The 20,404-nt window shown below is 60.5% G+C and overlaps 1 protein-coding gene across 1 annotated transcript in view; it reads right to left on the bottom strand.

Moving 5' to 3' along the window:
- Nucleotides 1-20,404, bottom strand: part of PRDM16 (PR/SET domain 16) — a 232,437-nt gene that overhangs the window by 196,365 nt on the left and 15,668 nt on the right. Inside the window, exons 7-8 of the mRNA XM_065895946.1 lie at nt 19,087-19,228; nt 14,997-15,346 (exon numbers count right to left, since the gene is read on the bottom strand). Of these exons, the coding sequence (XP_065752018.1) occupies nt 14,997-15,346; nt 19,087-19,228 (492 nt within the window). The remainder of the gene's footprint in view (nt 1-14,996; nt 15,347-19,086; nt 19,229-20,404) is intronic.

Below are 20,404 nucleotides of genomic sequence, written 5' to 3'. Positions count from 1 at the left end.
CGCATTATACCCGGGCCTTCATTTCCCCTTTCCTTCTTTCCCGCATTCAGGGGGGCTCTGACTTCAACTAATTCAATGACAATCCCGCCAGGCCTTCCCAGCTCCCGACTCGGGAGCACATTGTCTGGGGTGCAGCCTTCCCCTCTGCCGGGTCCGCTCTCCAATTAGCCAACTGCTGGGCCTTCTGTCCTCCCCGCTCCTCCCTGCCAGCCGCTCATTTTTAACCATTTCCTTTTGAACCGGACTGCGGAGGGCCCTTGGGGAGCGCCTGGCGCCGGGTCGGCCGACCCGGGCTCAGGTCACACTCGTGCTGCAGAACCGGCACTGGCCTTGCAGAAGACGTGAAGACCAGGCATGGCGGGCAGCCAGGCCCTGCCGTCCCGACCTCGCTGTCCTCCTGGGACGGCGAGGTGGCCGAGGCCTGCAGACGCTCCTGCGGCGTCAGCACTGCCTCGGGGCTGCTTTGGGATCTCGTAGAGCTTTGGTCCCGATGACCGCTTTCTTCTGAATGTCGACACTGCATCTCTGACCCCCAAGCCAATCTCTCCTGCTTGAAGAAAAAGCGTCCCAAGGCCTGCAGGGAGCCACGTTCCCCCTGGTTTCTTCCGTCGCAGGTTCACGGAGTTCGTACGCACACGCGCGCACGCACGACGGGGCTCAGACGAGGCGGGTGTTGGAGAGCGGTCAACCCAATCCCCGTGTTTATTCCACTGCTGTTATCTTCCAAAGAAAGACGTTGGAATTGGCTAAAAATGTCAACCCTGGGCTCTGACTTGGGTTAGCAAGGTTGTCATCAACTAAAGCCCTCCTGGGTCCCCACCCCTCATGCTCCCAACACAGGCACGGTTCCTCTTGGTGTCAGGAGGAGACCTGGCCGGGAGGGTTTGGGCGCCAGCATCCATGCAGAGACACGGCACCGGGTGTGTGCCCTCACTGGTTCCTCTCTCCTACAGTACCTGGGAACGACTCAGCGCAGGTATTTGCTCTCTGAGGGTCTGTTATGAGCTGAATTGTGTCATCCTGCCCCCGATTCATAGTTGAAGTCCTAACCCCAGCACCTCCTAATGTGACCTGATGTGGAAATAGAACGCTTACAGATGTAATCAGTTAAGATGAGGTCATGCCGGGGTGTGTGGGCCCCGGGGACAGGTCCTCCCTGAGAGGCTGCAGAGGGACCACGGCCCTGCCGACGACCGCCAGCCAGCCTCCAGACTCTGAGAGTGGGTGTCTGGGTGAAGCTGCCCATCGCGGGCACTTTGCTGCCACAGCCCTAGGGCCCAGCGCAGGCAACTCTGGGGGCAGCAGCTACCTCCTTACTGTCACGTGCCCTGTGTTCAGAAATATTCAGTATCCAATCGACCAACTGGCCGATTTGAAAACTGCCGTACAGGGAGAACTCACCAAGGCCGCCCTGGCCGTCACATCCTTATTTTCCAAGTCCTCATTGTTTGCTAAATCCAGTGTCTGAGGAGTGGGGTGGAGGCGTCTGAGGTATACCTACTAAAGACCCCGCCCGGCCCCCCCGCTTCTGTGTAACTTCCCGGAGAAACTTGGTGAGCAAACCAGGATGCAGCTTTCTGCACCGCTCAGGAGGAGGTGGGAAGGGAGACGGTACGCATACGCCTCCATGCATCTCTGTGGCTTCAAGGCTGGGTAACTCAACAGAGATGAGAAGGCCGTCAAGGGGGGCAGAGCTTCTGTGTGGAGAGACAGTGGCCAGGTGCTGTGGCTGGAGCCGCCGAGGGCCCCACGCTGACCCTTCGGTCCAGAGGATGTACCGGCCTTGCCCATCCCAGGGAGCAGACTTTACGGGAATACGTAAACGCAAAGGTTGCCGTGTGGGGCCCACGCATCTTGGCCTGTGTTTTGAATGTATTGAAAGTAGGCATTTCTTATTTCCAAGGGGTCCCCTGAAAGGGGCACATTCGGGTCCTCCAGCGAGGCAGTTCGCAAGGCTAAGAGGACTTGTGTGCATTTCAGCTCACAGTGGAGAGAGAGAGAGAGTTCTACGGAAATTTTAACCACCGCGTGGTGGTGGGGGGACGTCCAGTGAAAAACTACCCACTTTCTTTTCCCCCCAGATCCAGCAAAGAAATCTCTCCCCCGCTCTCCACTTCCCCACCTCTTAAAGGTGAATACCAGAGTATTCGAATGACACATGCCTTCAGGACCATTCACTTCAATCCTTGCTCAACAAGTGGAGAAACCGAGGCCCAGAGATGGGGGTGGCTGCTCGGGTCTCTATCCACGGCATGGCTCCCCCTCGCCTCGTGACACAGACATCTCGGTAACCTGTATGTCGCCTCTCAGAAAACCTCATGAACGTATCTGATGTTTAAAAGGAACAACAGCAAGAGAAGGCTGGATGCGGCCTTTCTAACCCTCGTCTACTCAGCGTTAATGGGGGTGCTGCCATCCTGATAACAGCATGGTAGGTCCTGGCTGTCCTGGGGCTTTGAAGGCCCTTGAAGGTAAAGGATTCAAGAACTGCCCCAACTCACGCAGGGCCAGGCAGCCAGCAGCCTTGCCAGGTCTCCCTGCATGTCCCCGAGTCTGCCGGATTCCCCCAGCGTGAGGGACGCATCTGTTTACCGGAAGCAGGTGACGAGAGCAAATCCCAGTCTGGGAGCAGGAGTCTGATGTCCTAGGGGGCAGCCGGAAAGCCCTCCCGACCTCCGACCTCCACCCGGGAGGCACAGGGCGCTGGCGGGGCGCGGAGGTGGCTTAGCACAGCCGAGCCCCAGAGGGCGGTGGGCCCCTTGCTGCAGGGAGCCCTGCCTGGTGGATGTGTGACTTCCGTGGACCTGGACAGGCACAGCTAAAGCAAGGAAGCCAGAGGTGCCTGGGTCAGTGCTCCGGGCTCAACCCCAGGGTACAGAGGTGGGGAATCCTCTGGACCCAGCGCACCAGCTCGGATGGACTGGGAAGCCACACTCAGTAAATGCGGAGGCACGAGCGGGTAGGAGGTGCTGACCCAGAGCAGGACGTGCCCCATCCTAGTGGGTCCAGCTGGAGAATCAGCCTCCCCTGTCCCAGCATGGAGGACCCACCCGAGGGAGCGGCCGCGAGAACTCTGCAGCTCTGTTGGGGAGCGGAAGCCCAGGGTCCCCAGGCCTCCCTGGGCCTGACCGGCCAGCTGATGTGGTGAGCCCATCTTCAATATATTCTAGGTTCCAAGAAGGATTAAATAAGGAGGTCAGTCCAAGACAGACCTTCAAAAGTTAGGGAATTCTGGTGTTGTCTTCGGGCTGTCAATGGGCCCCGGGTTCCCGCAGGAGCCTCTCCGGTTGGGGCCTGGTGTGGACTGTACGTCTGTCTGGGTGAAGCAAGTGTGGGAGAAGGCAGGGAGTCCGGGCTGCCAGGGTGTCAACGAGAAACTAGTGGCTCTACCAACCTCAGTCCTGCGAGGCCCTTTGAGGGCTTGCTGCTCCAAGGGGCCGTCCCGCATCCTCAGGGCTGACTCAGAAGCCCCAGTGAGGACCAGAGTCCAGACCTCACCAGGGACTGGTCCCTGAGGGCTACCGGACTGACGGGGGAGCAGCAGAGGCACTGGGAGCTTAGCTGGCCCAGCAGCCTTTGGACAGGCCAGGCCCAGGCTGGGCTGCCCTCCTGAAAGCCCAGGTCAATTCCTCGTGGGCTGGAGATTCCACCTCTCAGCCCCGGTGCCGCATGTCCTCCATCCCTGGACGAGCTTTCAAGTCAGTGCCACGAGAGTCTCCCCCACGGCGATGCAGGCTTTATGGACGAGGCAAATACATTCCCCTCAGCATGGCAGCCCTTATGATACAATCAGTGGAGTCTGAAGGCTTTTATCAAAATGCAAAACAGACCCCTTTTCCGTCTCCCTCCTCGAAGGAAGGCAGCGAGGTTCACGCTCCCTGAGCTGCCTCCCCAGCATCCTTGTGGTCCATCCCTGTCGTCGCTGTCGTCGTCATCCTCCCCCTCCCCCTCCTCCTCTATCCCCCGCCCCCCCCCCGGCCTCTCAGCCATCCCTCGCTCTCTGCCCGTCCACCTGTGAGCTGCCGCCCCAGAGCTCAGCGGCCTCCCCCGGGGGCTCCGGGGCCACAGGCCATTTCATCACCGTTATTTTTACTTAAGTCCAGCGTGGCTCATACTTTGTCCACGAGGTTTTACTTCGGCCCTGAAGGAGGCCAGGGCAGGGGGCTTGGCCACCTTGCCGGGACCCCGCCACCTGCAGGCCTCACCCTCTCTGGTGAGCCCCATCCTTCCCCACGGCAACGCACAGCTCCCATCCCCGCGGACCGTGAGGTGCGCCACAGAGAACGAACCAGCCGGGCGTCCTAATACCCGTCCACCCCCACTTGGCAGTGCTCTCCCGGGCCTCCACTGAGTACCGGCTGAAAGGAAGGCTGATAAATTAGTCTAGAGGGAAACAGGGCGGCTTCTCCTTGTAAAAGGTCATTGCGACTTTGTTCTGGGTGAGGGTTTATCTCAGCTGCCGCGGGGACAGACAATGCCTTGGGCCTAAATGGCAGAAATCTTAGCTCCGCTCCTGAAGTGACTGTGCTGATAAACCAGGATGGACTCTAGAAAGATCTAAATGGGAAAGGAGTGGATGTAGGTATCGTTCAACAGGATTGAACAGGGATGACACAATGGAACGTGCAATTAAACTGGGCACTAGCCCAGAAGGCAGGAACGCAGACTGAAAGCCAGACAAAGGTGCTCCCGGGGCCCGCTCGGGGCTGGTGATCCTGGCCCTGCCCTGGCCAGCCGGGCGAGGGGCACAGCTGGGATAGGAGGACGGCGGGACGGGAGCCCCGCACTCCCCGGGCGCTGCTGCGGAGGCTGGTGCCTCTCTTCAAGCCAACTCCCTGGAAACACGGTGGCACGTGTCACAGGCGGACAGGCACACAGGGGAGCAGGGGCCGGCACGCTGACTCCTGTGATGATGACAGGGCATCCTGTCTTAGCACCTTCCCACGCGGAGGAGCAGACGCGACCGCCAACACCAACGCGCGTCGGCTGACGTAAAACGTCATGTTTAGGACATTTTCTTCACTGGGCTCTAAGCAATATGAGGGCCGGGCGGGACGCCGCCCCAGGACACTGGCTCCGGGGGGTCCCGCGGGGCCTGCTGCCGTGCACCCAGACTGACCTCTCACCCAGAGAGGCCATCCTGGCCTGACCTGGCCTCGATCAGAGCAAACCCAGCTGCATCTCAGTGCCCAGCAGGGCCCCAGAGAGTGGAGGGAGCCCTACGCCAGCCCTGAGCAGAGCAGGCGAGGGTGGCCTGCCGGGGGACCCTCCAGCAGCTGCTGCCCCTGGACGACGCGTGGTGAGTGGCTGCATCACCCTGGTTTCTGGCTGAGGCCGAGGTGGCCTGTGACACGCTGAGAGCATTCCTAACCTGGGGATGACCAGCCCACAAAAATTCCCAACTCGAGAGAACCTTTGATAAGCAGGTCTGGCTGGGAGGTCCACGCCCTTGTCCCGTGACCCAGGGAGACCTTTTATGGCCTGCGAGGCCTGGGATGCCCATCTGACCCAGCAGGGAGGGAGGCCCAGGGAGGGGGTGGACGATGGGCCAGCCAAGGCCGTGCTGGGGGTCCCCGGGGAGCCTCCTGGCCAGTAGCTGCCGGCTCTCAGGAGGGGCCACCCTCCCGGCCCGTCCTGCTCTCTGCGAGGCCACTGCTGGGAAAGTACCTGAAATAATCTTTCCGTGTATATGAGCGACACCGCGGACGCCTCAGTCTTAGCAGGTGGGTCCCACCACTTGCTTCCTGCCTGGGGAAGGCGGGCTCAGCCCAGAAAGGGCCGGCCAGAGGCAGCCCAGGCCAAACCTGAGAGCTACCCCCGCTCGGGCGGCGGTATGGGTGCAGACAGAGGAGGCTGAGGGGTACGTCCGAGCCACTCCACACCTTCCTGGTCCCCGTTTCCCTGGAGGAGCTGGGGCCTGGGCCATCACCCACTGGACAGGGTGGTGGGGGTGGAACGCCCACGAGGGCTGGGGGCTGCTCTAGCTGCTGGCGGCTGGCGCACGGGGCCAGTGCGGGTGGCCCAGTCTCCGTTCTCAGCGTGTGTTGGCTGCATGAACTACAGGGGTAAGCGGCAAGGCAGAAGGATGCCGCCTGGGGGTTCCCTGTCTGGTCCCTCGCCCCTGTGCTAACTTACCATGTGACCCTGTGGGACCCCCTTCCCTTTCTAGGGCTCGGGGTTCCCACCTGCACAGTGAGGGGGAGAAATGGTGATGCCCCAAGTAATCTCCAGGCATGACACAGACGATCGGTGCCCGGGAAGCACCCCCTGCCCCAACCTTGACCATCAGGCCATGCCCTTGGGAGGGGTGTCAGGTCACCGGTCAGTCCCCAGCAGGCTCCCCTCCGGAGGACAGCAGTGCCAGTGGCCAGCTGTCGGGGTGCGGGTGGGACCGCTCCGGGGCCCCTTCCCGGCCTCACCTGCCGCCCAGAGCTCCACCAGGAGGACCGTGGGGTCGCTGGGCTGTGCCTGGCTCCGGGTTGGGGGCAGTGGCGGAGGGGTGCGGGGGCAGGAGCAGGGAAGTCCACGGTAAGCCCCTTGCTTGGGGCTTCCACCCGGGAATGGAGACCTCCCAGTGGCCCCTCTTCCACTGCTAAATAGAATGCAGATTCCTGGGGGCCCCTGTCAGGAATGCTAATCCACTAGGTAGGGGTGGGGCTCCGAATCTGCATTTTGAAGGTGGCTGGGGGATCCTCAGCACGGTCGTTTGAGAACCGCAGCTCCATGGGACCCAAGCCTGAGGTGAGCAGGTGGAAGAGGTTTCCTTTTAGATTCCTGGACTTTGCGCCTTGCAGGCTGATGGCCTGGGGTGGGGACCCCATGGTTCCTGCCTGAACACGTCTCCCGCCGCCAGCCAGACCCCAGGCGCCCTGGGACCAGATCAGGATCCTGGCTCAAGACAGGCTGATGGCTGTCTCTGGGGTCCGGAGAATTCCACAGCGGGGCACCCGAGGGGTGGACACTGATGCCTGCCAGGCCCTGCTACGGTCCATCGGGCTGGGATTTGGGATCTACTTACAGACAGAATGAGGACCACGGAGTAGAAAGCGCCTTGCGTGGCCAGCGTGTGCACACAGCAGGGGCCTAATGAACGCCAGGCCTTCCCCTCTCGCCCACGCTTTTGGGCCACAGAGCAGCCGCCCAGTCAGCCTGCCCCAGCCTCGCCAGTCCCGCCTAGCACAGGGACCCGGGTGCCCTTGTCATCGTCCCTGAACGTGTGATCCCCATTTCCCTTAAAGAAAAAGGAGGCGGGAGGGCAGGAAGAGGTGACAGAGCACCCCATTCTTGCCGGCTTTCTGGGAGCCAGTGGGATAGGCTGAGCCCAGGTCGCCTGGGGAGGCTGAGCTGCCACCCGGAGGAGAAGCCATCTTGCCCTCCTTCCACCTTCCCACTCGCTCCCTTCTGACAACCCCAAGGCTATTTCCACGTCTCTGGTTCACAAGCAGCCTGCTCCAGGGTAAGGGCGGGCTTGTTGTCACTGGTGTGAGTGTGTGTGTGTTCCTGTGTGTGTGTGTGTGTGTGTGTGTGTGATACAGATGGTAACATACCATTTAAGAAGTTGGTATTCATGGACGTCTCTCGAATATGAAAAGAAAATATTTATTTCCTTTTTCGCTTGTGAATCAGAATGCTCTATTTAAAGAAAGTACCCTCTGCTGGACTGTGGCTGAGTTATTACCCCTTAAGGAAATAAAGAAGAACTACCAGGGAGGTATTCTTAGTCATTCTCTCTCCTTTTTCCGAAAATTCCTTATATACCCGTGCCTCGGGGCTGGCCCTAAGATAGTGCAGGGTTTCACGGCATTCTTGGGCTAAAAACGTCTGGACCTGATGTCATGGTGCTTGGGAGAGATGGCAGAGGGTCTGCGCTGGGAGCGGTTCCCGAGGAAACGAGGTGGCGTGGGTTTCTGTGTCCCCAGCCCCGCTGCACAAGCGCACCCAGGCCGCCTCCCACTCGGCCCTGTTCCCACAGGACAGCCCCTCTCGTCGAATCCGGATTCCTGTTTGACAGCCTGGGAAGAGGTCCCCAAACCTGTTATCATCCAGGTGTTTCCACGGTGTGTTGAACATTCAGTGGGCGGCAGCTTGTGACTTTGGACGCTTCCTGAATACACGTCACGCCTCCTAAACGCATTCAGAAAATCATTCCAGGGGGACAGAAAGGCCCTGCCATGTTTCTAGGTCTAAAATAAAATTCCAGACCACGCAGAAGGAGAGTCAGCGTCAGGGGTGGATTAGCCGGCTGGGCAGAGGAGGGCAGAGCAAAGGGAGACCCCGGGCTCCCGTGTCCCTGCGGGGCGGGATGCTGCCGGGATGGTCCCAGTGTGTAACCTGGTGCCACGGAGAGAAAGGACAGAGAAGACTGGGGACTGAGAAAACCAAGCCCTGTGAGTAAGGCCGTCAGACCAGCAAGAGGCCCAGCCTTTACGGCGGAGACCGGTCCTGGCCCCCTTCCCCAAAAGGCTTTCCCACACGGCTGGAATTCCAAGAGTAAACACAGCAAGATGGTCTAAGACCCAAAAACAAAGAAGCAAAGAAGCATTGCCTCCGGGCATGGCCGCGAGCGCACTTGCCACGCGGGCTTCAGGGTGAAGAACGCACGGAAGAGGCTGAAGTGTGATCCTTGCACCAGGATGAACGTGGAAGAGAGAGGGTAGGAAGTGCGCCCGTGTGTGTGTGTGTAGCAGGGAGCACGGCCACCGGGACTCGGGCCGCAGGGGTGGCTCTGGGACAAGCCGTTCCCTGCAGTAGCATCGCCCGTGGAGTATCTGGATGCCCCCAGCGACCCGACCCAAATCATCCCCCTCGCCTCCCGGGGCCCCTGGCGCAGCTGCTGGAGGTCCGGAAGGATCCCCCGCTTCTCTTTCTTTCCAGACTGGCTATTCTCACCCCCACGGCACATTCTAATTTCCTAGAAGTTTTCACAAACCCCGTGCTCAGGGAGGTTTCTTGGGACTTTTGGTTCAAAACCAGGACAGTCCTGGGCAAAACAGACACGGCTAGGACCTCATCTGGCCAAAGCCTGGCGTCTCTTGGGTGAGGTCTGGGCGCCTGCTTTTCTGATGCTCCAGGCGATTCCGTGTGAGGCCCTCGGATGGAGACCTCTGCTCTCAGGTCTCAGACACCCCGGAAACGTCTGAAGGGCAGTCCTGACCTTCAAGTACCAGCTGTCACATTTTGCTCTGCAAACTTAGCAGACGCTGTCTAGAGCCAGGGCTTGTCCCTCCTCCCAGGCTGCGCGACCCTCCTCTCGGGGTCACCTGGAGCAGTGGGGGGCCGCTGAGCCCAGCTTTCCTCTCTCACCGTCCTGGGGCCACAGGTCCATCCACGGGTGGGCTGGGGCTGAAAGAGCCGGGGATTCTGTGGCTGTCGGCAGTTCAGGGCCACAGAGGAGGTGCCCGCCGGCTGAACACCAGCTCTGCTTCCACAGGGCTGCTGGCGAATGACATGCCTGCGGGTGCAGACCAGCCGCCGCTGTTGCTGTTCCTCCTGGAGGTTGAGCACCTCCTTCCTGAGCCTTGGGGAATGGCCAGGCCTGGCCATAGGGGCGCTGGCTGCCTCAGCCCTTTTGAGGCCGGACGGGCGCCCACAGTGCCAGGAGGTCAGTGCAGGGGGCAGGGCGCTGGGAAGCTCAGGCTTCCGGGGCTACCAGGTGCATCCAGGATCTTTCAGGTGACAAGTCCAGCACATGTGTCTGTCTCCCGGTGGACGGGATTTCTCGTTTGGTCCCTTTGCGGCAGGGACTAGAGAGAATTGAAGCCCATTCCCAAGAGCCTCGGGAACTCCGTCCCGGGGGTAGGTGGGTGCTTGGTTATAACAGGAGTCACTGCTGCCTAAGCCCAGGCCTTGATGGCCTTGGGGGCAGGGAGCCCCCGGGGTGTTGGTGAATCGTGCTCACATTCAGGTGTGTGGTAAGTTCAGCAGGAAAGAGGACAGGGTCCTTGAGGCCAGAGCGTGAGGGTGTAAATGCAGAAGAAAGAAGTGGAGGCCCGTTCCCCACGGAGACCTGGGGCCAGCGCTGAGGTGCCCACGTGACTCCCGGCCAGGCTGGGGCAGGTGCCAGGGCGCAGAGGCCAGCCCCACCCAGGAGCTCCTGCCCCTCCCCGTGTCGCACTGAATTTGGTCTCAGCCAATCTTACATTAGCAGCAATGTCTCATAATCTGAGCATGCGCGGCTGGGTAGCAGCTTTCGCCTGGAACATCCCCTGCCCTAGCATCTCGGGATGTGCTGGCAGCCCGTGGTCCTCGGGGGTGGCCGGTGGGTCCTGGCCCTCGCCAAAGCCATCCAGGGGGAGCCCTGGACCCCAGAGGAGCTGGCTTGGGGGCCGTGTGATGGGAGCACCCGAGAGACAGGGCAGCCTGAGGCCTTGGGGCAATTTCCCCTGTGACCCTGGAGCTTCCCACAGGCCCTGGCGCAGACACGGCCATTTGTTGATTGAGCAAATGAGCATGTATATTAATATTCAGGAACCACAGCCAAGGGGATGAGGTAATCCACTCAAGTAAATTCTTTAGATAATTGAAGCCCCATCAATTCACGTTAACGTTTTCCACCAGCTCCTTAAACAGAGGCAGACGCATTTTTTTTCGACAGATGATGCTTGAGTGCCAGCTACAGGCTGGGCAAAGCTCTGGGCACCGGAGAGCCTGCCTTTCTGGGGGAGACAAGCGCTGCACCAAGAAACAAACAGAACCGGGTGCTTGCGGTGTGCAAACCACTCCTGCCACCTCCCCGTGGAGACCGGCACGGCCTGCCCCAGCCCGGCTGCACAGCTGCAGGGCCCCGCCTCGGGGGCAGGTGGCACCTCTGAGGAGAGGGCTCCACAGCCCGGGTCCCTCTGGGCTGTCACTCGCAGCCACCTCTTAATTAGCAAAATAAACAGCACGATGATAAATGTCATGATTTACTCAACAAATGATCAAAATCATTGTTTTTCAGACCCCAGGGCAATAAAATGCAATCACTGGGTGATTTATTCTGGGCAGGGTGAGTGGTGGCGGCCTCAGCGGGCAGGCTGTGTCTGGGGGGAGGGGTCCGGGAGTTCGAGCATCCTCCCCGGGCACGAGGACAGACGACCTCCCTTTGAGATGGAGCCCATGGGGGCCGTTTCCACACACCCCACGCTCCCATCTGCGTCCAAGGATGCGGCTGCCAGGTCCGGGGAGCTCGCAGAGCCCATCTGTGCTTTCTTCCAAAACGACAGGGAGTCACTTCCTGGTGTCCCCCAAAGCACCCGGTGGGAGTGGGGGAAGGTTTAGAGTCATTGAATGTCCCTGACGCCCACATGGGGAGGAAGGGCAGCTGAACAGAGGGGGGAGGGTGCCAGCCGCGGGGCACACACGCACCTTCCCATTTTGCTCAAGTAAAATTCCTACATGAAACAAGGCTGCTCCAGCCACCTTGACCCTGTGAATGCCAGGTCACTCATGCTGCCCCAGCAGGGACAGAGGCATCGTGTCACCAGAGACCGTGGGCACCACAAAAAGAGAAAAGGAGATGGGAGCCTTGGATTTTAGTTCAATGGAATGGTCCACGGTAGGAATTCTGTTCTCTGGGTAGAAAGAAAATTGTTTGCGTGGTGTACCAAAAGGAGGGTAGGAACAATCGGTTTGACCTTGATTTTGAGCCCGTCCTCCGAGGGACACCCACCCTGGGCCTGCAAGGGGCTGTCTCTGGACCCCCATCTCCTGCTGGACCCCAACGCCAGACCTCACAGGAGCAACCACAGTCCGAGCCCGGCCAGGCCACAAAGCGCTCCCACCACCCTCCGCCCCTCGGGGATCCAGATCCATCCAGGCTCTTCCTCAGAGCTCCTTTGCCACCTTCGCTACAATGTCATTACCTGTTCTCTCTTCTTCGGGAACTAAATGTCCTGTAAATTGTAGTAAAACCAAATCAACCTGATTTCCGAAGCTTAATTACCAGCATGAGACTCAACATCGACACACACGCAACTCGGGACCGGACTGTAGGCCTTTGGGTATTGTCTCTGGGACCTGCCTCTGGCGGTCCTGAGTCTGCCCTGGCCTCCTTGGCTGTGACACTTAGGCCCTGACGTGTTCCTAGTGATTGTCTTGGTCGCCAGGCCTGCTCTGGGCTGAGCTGACCGCAGGCCCGGGGAGAGTGTCCCAGCAGGGGCATATGAGGACGTGGTCAGCTGCCTCACCTCGGGACTCCGGGGCTCCCTGGAGGCCCTTCTGCGGTCCGGAGCCACAGAAAGATCCAGGCTCTGGAGGCTGGGCTTTCCGCTCCTAATCTCGAGCCCCGTTTGCAGCAGAGCAAAGGCGAGGACCACGTCTGCCCTTGAAGGGGCAGTAGCCGGCCGCTCCTCTGGCCCAGACGCCGTCACACTCGAGCAGGGCACAGAAACAAAGTGAAACATCGGTCGCCTGTTTCAGGATGCGAGTGAGGCTCTTTGAGTTCCACCCCAGAGACCCACGGTGCTAGAAAGGAACCACCTCGACCTTATGATTTATTTCAAGCAAAAGCGGGTTCGCCCTGATTTTCGGGGTGCCTACTTCGTCCTCCCCCTCCTTCCAGCCCGATTCTGCCCTTGGGGCTCGGCCACGATGACGGTGCCACAGACAGCTGCTCACGACCGCATTGGACGGGACGGGACAGGAGGCCGCGAAGCCCAGAGCAGGTGGCCAGGGCCCGGACTCGCCGAGGAAACAAAGTCAGATCCCGCCGGCGCGTCTGGAACTCTACGTGAGGACGTGGACTCGGCTGGCTCCGGGGGGAGGTGGCGGTCAGGTCACGGCCCCGGAATCAAGGCGCTGTCGGGGGAGGTGCCATGGAGGGGAGCGTTCCCGCACGTACACGGAGGACAAGTGATATCGCAAAGTCAACAGGCACCACCGGGCAGATAAGAGCCACGGCCCGTACCAGGCCCGGCACCCAGGGCGGCGGCGATACGGGCTGTTTCTTTAAAAATAGAGCAAACAGAGGCCTGCATCAGAGCAGACAAGAGCCAGGTTGCCTCAAGGTCATCCATCGCACTACCCGTAGGGTCCGTTTGCCCCGCAGCATCTGAAGGCACCTCCTAATCCAACAGTCCAGGCCTTTCCGAGCGCAACACAACACCCCTAAATTCCTCCCGAATGGCCAGGCGGGAAGGACAGGACAGGCCGTCTGCAGAAAGCCACTGAACAGCCCAAACCACTCACCTGTCACGTTGTCTGAAGATGCTCTCCTCGGCCCAGCGAGGGCCACCCCGTGGGTCTCCGAGGAGCACACGACCTGCCTCCAGGAGGGCCGCACCTCCCAACTCCTCACCTCCCACCTCACCTTGCTCCCACCTGGCCGGCCGCTTCTGCAGGTGACCCGACCTTGAGAGGCACACACGGCGTCGGGCGCCTGGGGACAGCAGGGCACGGTCCAGCTGGCCAAGCTGCAGCCTCCCCCACTCTGGACCGTTGTGAATTCTGGCTGGCCTGCTCTTCCATCCATCTGGTCAACCCACTACCCCTCTAAACCTTCAACGTCTACAGAGCTCAGGCTGTCAGCTGGCACCTGGTAGGGGGCTTCTGTGTCCCCTGATGTCTACACTCCATGTGCTACCACAAGCCACACTCCACCAGCTTGCTGGAGAGCGGGGGCGTCCTGCGTTCGGGGCACCCCCGTGTCCTTGTGAAGGGCATGGCGGTCTCAGGTCTGCGGCCATTGCCACCAGCACGTGCACCGACTCAGGCAGCCTCTTTGACCTTTACGGAGGGTTTCCAAAGCTGACGGGCCCGGGGTAGATGCTCAAGGGCTGCGGGGGGTCCAGGAGCTTCCCGGGGGTTAGGAAGAGGCCGTGCACGTCTCTAGGGAGCAGCGGAGGCTCCGAGGCAGCCTTCCACGCTGTAAAGACTCACGAGAGGGGAAAGACAGATCCAGATTCACCCCTTGCTGTACACAGAGCGCTGAGACGCACAGCTTGGGAACTTCTCCAAAGCCACGGAGCAGCCGCGGGGAGTCGGCTCCCCTGACCCCCGCTGCCCTGGTCCACTGTAGGAGACACGGCTGCCGGCCACACAAGGCCCTCTTCCCTCCTTGGACAGCACGCCCCTTCCTAGAACTGACCTCCGTCCAAGCACTTTTGGAAGTTGTGAAACACCCAGAAGGAATCTGGGTTGGCATTTGCATTTTCCGTCCAGGCAGGGTCCCTGCCAAAAATACCACCGAGCATTGGCCCTGTGGAGCCAGCAGAAAGGCTACGACCAGAGGGGAGAGCGCTTCTGTGGGGCCCACGGTCCTTCTGAGACCACCTTGAAAGCCCCCCCACTGGGGCCCAGCGACGCTCGTGGCCCGAGCCGGATACCTCCAGAGGGAGGGCCGCCTTTGGGGGTGTCAGTGGCCGCCCCCCACCTAACCGGCCTCCCTCTCCTGACCGCACATGGGCTCCAGGACCCTCGATCCAGGCCCAGGTCGTCAGGGAGATGTTAACCACAAGGTGCGCCTCTCTGTCCCCGCTCATCTGAGAAGTGCGGGCTGCTCTTAGGGAGCCAGTTGACCCGGGCAGCCCGGCAGGAGGCCCTTGGCATGGACGTGCCCGGGGCATCTGTGGCAGCGCGGCCACCAGGCGCGTTTTACAAGCTGCCCCGGACTGCTCCTGCCAGGAGGTGGGCCCCCATCTGAGGGGCTTTCCCGGGAGCAGAGACTCCTGTTCTGGGAGAGGCCATCCATCTCTGAGGTTCTGCCGAGATTGCAGCCTTAGCACCTAAGATCCAGACGGGAAGCTCGGGGGGTTTAAGACATGAGCTCATTAAAGACACATTTCCGGGAAGAGAGCGGGCACAGCGGACGGGGGCTGCCAGGCAGCTACGAGGCCCTCTGGTGTTTTCGGAGTCGCGTCATGCAAGCCGCAGGATAAAATAAGCCTGGGAAATGTGACATTCGAATGCTCTCTCCTACCCAGCCTCCTGCCCCCGGCGGCTCAGCTCACCCGGCTTTATAAATAGATGGAACACGAGATAAATGGCCGCGATCAATCACCCTGCACGACAGAGCTCACCTCCCAGCCGAAGTCCACCTCCTTCAGTGCGGCCCGGGGCGCCACCATGTACGGGCCAAACCGCTCCCCGACCTCCATCTTCTTCTTGGCCCAGATCCCCAGGCCGGCCCCGGGGATAGAGGACTCGCGGAGCTCGAAGTCCGGTGGGATGGGGATGTCCTCAGGAATGTAGACGGGGGCCTCGTAGGGCGAGCCTTCCTTGGGGGTGAAGTCCTCGCTGGTGGGGAAAGGGGACGGCGGCCCCATGGGGATGGGGGACATGATACTGTCCTCGGTCTCGTCCTCGGCGCTCTCGCCAGCCAGCAGGTCGGGGTCCGGCCCGTACATGTTATTTACAATGTCGCCGTCACCTGGAGGAGACAAGGCAGCGTCAGGCTCTGCAGCTCGGCTTCCCAGGGCTCAAGGCTCGGGGACCACCTGGGACACGGGACAAACAGAACCAAGGGCGCCAGAGGCCCAAGGGTCACCCGGCCACCACCCCTGCCTGAGAGGCACGGCCTCTGCTAGGGGCTCCCCGGGGACTGTTCCAGCAGCGTCTTGGGGAGCAACGCAGACCCCTGGGGGGGCTCCCCGAGGCCCCGGTGGCAGCCCGAGGACACGCTGGCCCGTTCTGCGTTAGGACAGGAGGGAAGGAGGTGCCCACACTCCACAGGTCGGGGGCGGTGGGGGAAGCCGACACGCCAGACGCCCAACCCGGGGCTGATGGCGAGGCATTCCTTCTGGAACCGCTTTGTGTCTGCAGCCTTGGAAATTAGGGAATGGGGGCAAGTCCCCAGTTCTTGGGAGGACTCAGAATTGGGGTTACTGTGGAATTTACCCCAACACCTGGGCTGCTCTGGGCAGATCAGTGGGGCCGGCTGGGCCCTGGGGAGAGCTCCTGGGAGTTCCCGACGAGCTCGTGGCAGGTTAGGACAGAGACCTGCTGAGGTCATGAGTATGGGACCCATGGGGTGGCAGGTCATGGGACTGAGCAAAAGGGTCCCCAGCTTGTCTGTCTGCTGTGGGCCTTTCTTCGGGGTCCAGCCCAAGAGACAGTTGGTGCCAAAACAGTGCCACCTAGGAGTTCACCCAAGGGTGGCCCGAGGCACAGAAAAGATAATAAAGAGCGGGCGGGGGAGAGACAGGGCAAGCAAGCAGGTCCAACGGCGGGGAAATCAGCTTCACTCCTCGGTATCGACCCGAGAGTGGAAAACAGGGAGGCCGATGGGTGAGGATTCCCAGCAGTGTGAACCCACAGCCCCTCAAGGGAGGGGCAACCCGAGTGTCCATCAACAGATGAGGGGATCAACGCGTGTGGCCCATCCACACAGCAGAATATTTATAATATAGAAAAGAGAAAAGGGTCACGGACACAGGCTGCAACACGGTGAGCCTTGCAAACAAGCCTCAGAGCGAAGGAGGCTGAGCACAAAAGGCCACACGTCCTACGACTTCATTTATGTGAAACGTCCGGAAGAAGCAAATCCACAGAGACAGAATCCATGTTGGGGGGGGAACCGAGAGTGACCGACTGACTGGCACATGGTCTCCTCTGGGGGAAGAAGATGCTCTGGAACCAGATGGAGGGGGCGACTGCACACCCTGGTGACTGTGCCCCGTGTCCCTGAACTGTGCACTCCAGAAATGGTTCATTTTTCTTTGCTGTTAGTTTCCCTCGATAAAATTAACGAAGTCAGAGGAGGGTGAGAGGAGGAGAGGGGAGGCCCGGGGGTGGGAGGCGCGCGGGCGGATTGCTCGTGGCTCGGAGCCCGCTGACCTCTGATCTAGATGCTTCTGCCCAAGTCCCTCCTTCTGGGACTTGAAAACCTTAGAAAGTGACCCAAAGGCTGTGGTCACTTTGGCCCTCGTCTCGCGGCCCCCTCCCTGCTCCTGAAAGGGTCGTCTCCAGGGAGACGGGAACTTTTCAGTACGAGTGAGATGACCTCAGATCCAACGGAGAAGTAACAAAATGTTTTCTTTCAAAAGAAACCAAAGTCTTAAAAAAAAAAACGGGGGGGTGGGGAATAACACTTATTTAATTCAGCAGTATTCACAGAAGTAATTATTATGTTTTATGTGGCCAACGGTTCCTTTTTAATTGACTCGTAGGATCCTTTCAAAAATGCAACAAGAGAACAGCAGCTGTTACTCCCCCATCCTGGGGACCCGAGGCTGTTTAGGTTTGAAAGAACACCCCGACCCTTCCTGGGGCTGCGCGCGCACCAAGGTGTATAGCGGGGATAATTAACATGACACCTTATCGTGTGACCTGGTGACTGCACAGAGCTCCCAGCAGACTCAGGTAGGACCCCCCAGCGCGCTCCCTGACCCCTCCAGGGTCTGATGCCTTTGCTTCCGGGCCGGTGAGGAGTCCAGCTCTGTGCGTGTGAGGGCGCTGGGCAGAGAGCGGGGACGTGTCCCCGTCCCGTGCACATCCACCTCAGGGCTCTTTTTGTTTTCCTGGGTTGTTTTTTGTTTTGTTGTGTTTTGTTTTCTTTCTGTTTGAATTTGACTTCCCCAAACTCGTCACCTTCTGGAGGAAAATCAGCGCTCGAAGGGCACGTTTGATTTACTGGCCAAGCAAACAGCTTAGGAGGGAAAGGTGGTGTTTCCTGCTGATTAAAGGAAGGCTGTACGTCGCCCACCTCCCACCCACCGCAGTCACCAAGGTTAAGTGATTGCCTGGAGCCGCCAGGAAAGCCCAGGTCTCGTTCGGCTGCCCCACTGCTGGTGGGGAGGGGGGGGGCCTCTGTTTTCAGACGTGGCTGAGAGGAGGCCTAAGGGTGCGCAGAAAACATCTGGAGAAAAGGAGGCGCGCTGAGCAGCCCCCCAGGCCCTGCAAGAAGCAGGAAGCAGCTCGGATGCTGCTGGAGCCCGTGCAGGACCAGCACAAACTGTCCCCCCGACCCCGGGTCCCCGAGAAGCTGGGAGGCTGGATGGAAAGAGCATCCTCCCTCGGCCCAGTGCCCCAGCCAGACTGCCCTCGGGACGGGTGGCCCAGCAGCAGCCCCTCGGCCCCGGGCTGGCGGGCATTTCCAGGGAGGGGGCGTCATTGCCCCCGGCCCCCGCCCCCCGCCACCCAGGCCTGTGACCACCGTCACATTCCCAGCCAGTGCTCTCCACAAGGGCGGAATGCAGTGCCAGGAACATGAGCTTTTTATGACCTTGGGAATCCAGACTGTGCCATGGCATGTTATTTACTCATGAGGAGACCAAGGTCCTTCACTGGGGTTTTGTGGTCGTTCCAGGCTCAGGGTTCATGACTGAGTCCGTCATCCCCCAAATTTCTCCTGGGATATCCACCCAAATAATAAAAACGGGGAGGAGAGGGGAGGGGAGGGTGCAGGCAGCGACAGGAGGAAGAGGAGAAGCACAGAGCGACCCTGAGCCACGGCCACGGCTGTCAGGCCACAGGGCACCTGCCACCGGGGCCGGGTCCCAGCCAGGGCGGCAGGCTCTTGGCGGACTTCATGCCGAAACCCCGTTGGAGGCTTGTCTGCCCTCTCTCACCCAGATCCCTAAAGCCGCCCCTCCACCCCCAGAGAGCCCCATCCAAACATCAAACCCACGGCCAGGGTTTCAGGGTCTGGAGAGAGAGAAGGCCCCCAATGAGCACAACTGTGCCTGACTGGCCGGGGGCAGAGGGTCCCCCAGTCCCGTCCGTGGGGCTGGCAGCCCTGCCATGGCTAGACGAGCAGTATCCCGGGAGGGGGACGTAAAGACCCCCGGCCCTTCCCTGAAGCTCCTGGTTGCTTGTAACCCTGGAATCAGGCCGATTTAAGCCTTGATCTGCAGCCGGGGGAGTGTGAGGCGGGCTTCTCTGAGTCACTGTGTGTTTTGCTCTGCTTCCTCCTTTATTGTGTGGCAGGATTTGTAGGAGAAGCCCTCAAACCATGCAGGGCACGGGGAAAGCTGTGGGCCGCCGCCAGGAGCCAGGAGTGAGTGGGTGGGTGTGTGGAAGAGGATGCGTGCACGCACGTGTGTACATGTGAGCGTGTGTGAGTGCGCGCATGTGTGTGAGCACGTGTGTGTGCAGTGTGTATGTAAAGAAGGGGCAACGGATCCTGACAACAGGCTCGAGGCGACCTCAGCCAGCCCCCTGCTTCCGCACGGCCCTGTAGGTGGCGGAACGTGTCCGCCTCTGCCCGGAGACCCCCAAGAGGAACGGAGGAAAACGCCCCGTGTGGGGGCCGCCCTTCCACCTCCACCAGGGGGGCGGCAGGGAGGGTCTCTGGGGGCCGTCGTACTGTAGTCTGCAGAGAGGTCAGGTGTCAGGGTGGACAGAACATCACGTGCTTGTCAGAAGACTGGCCGTTATTGGAAGAAGATGCTTCAACGCTCCTTTCTGAAAACACCTGCACCCAGCCTCCTGGGCCAGCCCTGCCCTGGGGTGCAGACCCCAACCTCTGACCTGGCAGGCTGCCCCTCGACACCCCCCTCCAGGTGGAGCGTCTCATTTGGGGCGGGGGTGCTACACGTCACCCCACAGACGCCAGGGCAGAGGCACCAGGAACAGGGGACAGTGTGCTTGGACGAAGCCGTCTGGGCCCAGAGGTGAGCTCAGCCTGAAGACGGCTGGGCCTCACCCCACAAATGCCACAGAGCTTCCTCCCCTGCACCCCTAGCACATGCTGTGAGACCCTCCTTTCCTCCCCCAAAAGAGAAACACCCTCGATGCAAACAAAACACACAGGGAGCGCCTTGGGGTAAAACTGAAAATGCATCCAGGTCTGGGTCTCCTTGCCGGTTCAATTGTGTCTCACCCACATCACTGGGTTTAGAAACGTAAGTGGGTGTGTGAATGTCACAAGAAGGCAAAGTGGCTGCAGAAGCTCCTGCGGGGTGACACGTGGCCTGGGGGCCCAGCCTGCGGAACGAGGCAGCTTGACCTGTGGGCCCGAGCGCCCCCTCCCCCCAGCAATAGCCTACACAGCAATCATCCCGGGGGCAGTGGGTCCAAAGCAAATTACCCTCAGCCAACTTGACGCTGACTCTGAACGGGGTTGGTGGGGCTACTACCCCCCAACAGGGCAGAAGATATCCTTGCACGAGTGGGAAAAGAGGGGCCCCTGGACCCCCATGAGCCGAGCTGCCCAGGAAGGGGACATGCTGGTGGCTGTGTAGACCTGGAACTCGGCTTGCCGAAGGAGCTCTGACGGGGAGGACAGTCCACGGCCGAGTCCACCCAGGTGCCGAGAGGTCACCTCGCTGTTTGCCCTCGGCCTTGGCCCGCCCTCCGTGGACCTGGGATGCTCGGCCCTGCCCAGTGAGGACTCGTGGGCCAGATGGCCGCCTGCTTCCGGGCTGCGCCCGAGGTCCTCCCTGCCCTCTGCAGCCGGCCCAGTCACTCCACAGACCCCAGCCCCGGAGGCTCTGCCCCCTGCTCAGGCCTCAGAGCCAACGGAACCGCTTCCTGTGTTCATCCCCAG

This window comes from Phocoena phocoena, chromosome 1 (genome assembly GCF_963924675.1).
Source record: "Phocoena phocoena chromosome 1, mPhoPho1.1, whole genome shotgun sequence".
Classification (NCBI taxonomy): Eukaryota; Metazoa; Chordata; class Mammalia; order Artiodactyla; family Phocoenidae; genus Phocoena; species Phocoena phocoena.
The sequence above is the reverse complement of the archived record's forward strand: the minus strand, read 5'-3'. Positions and strand labels throughout refer to the sequence as shown.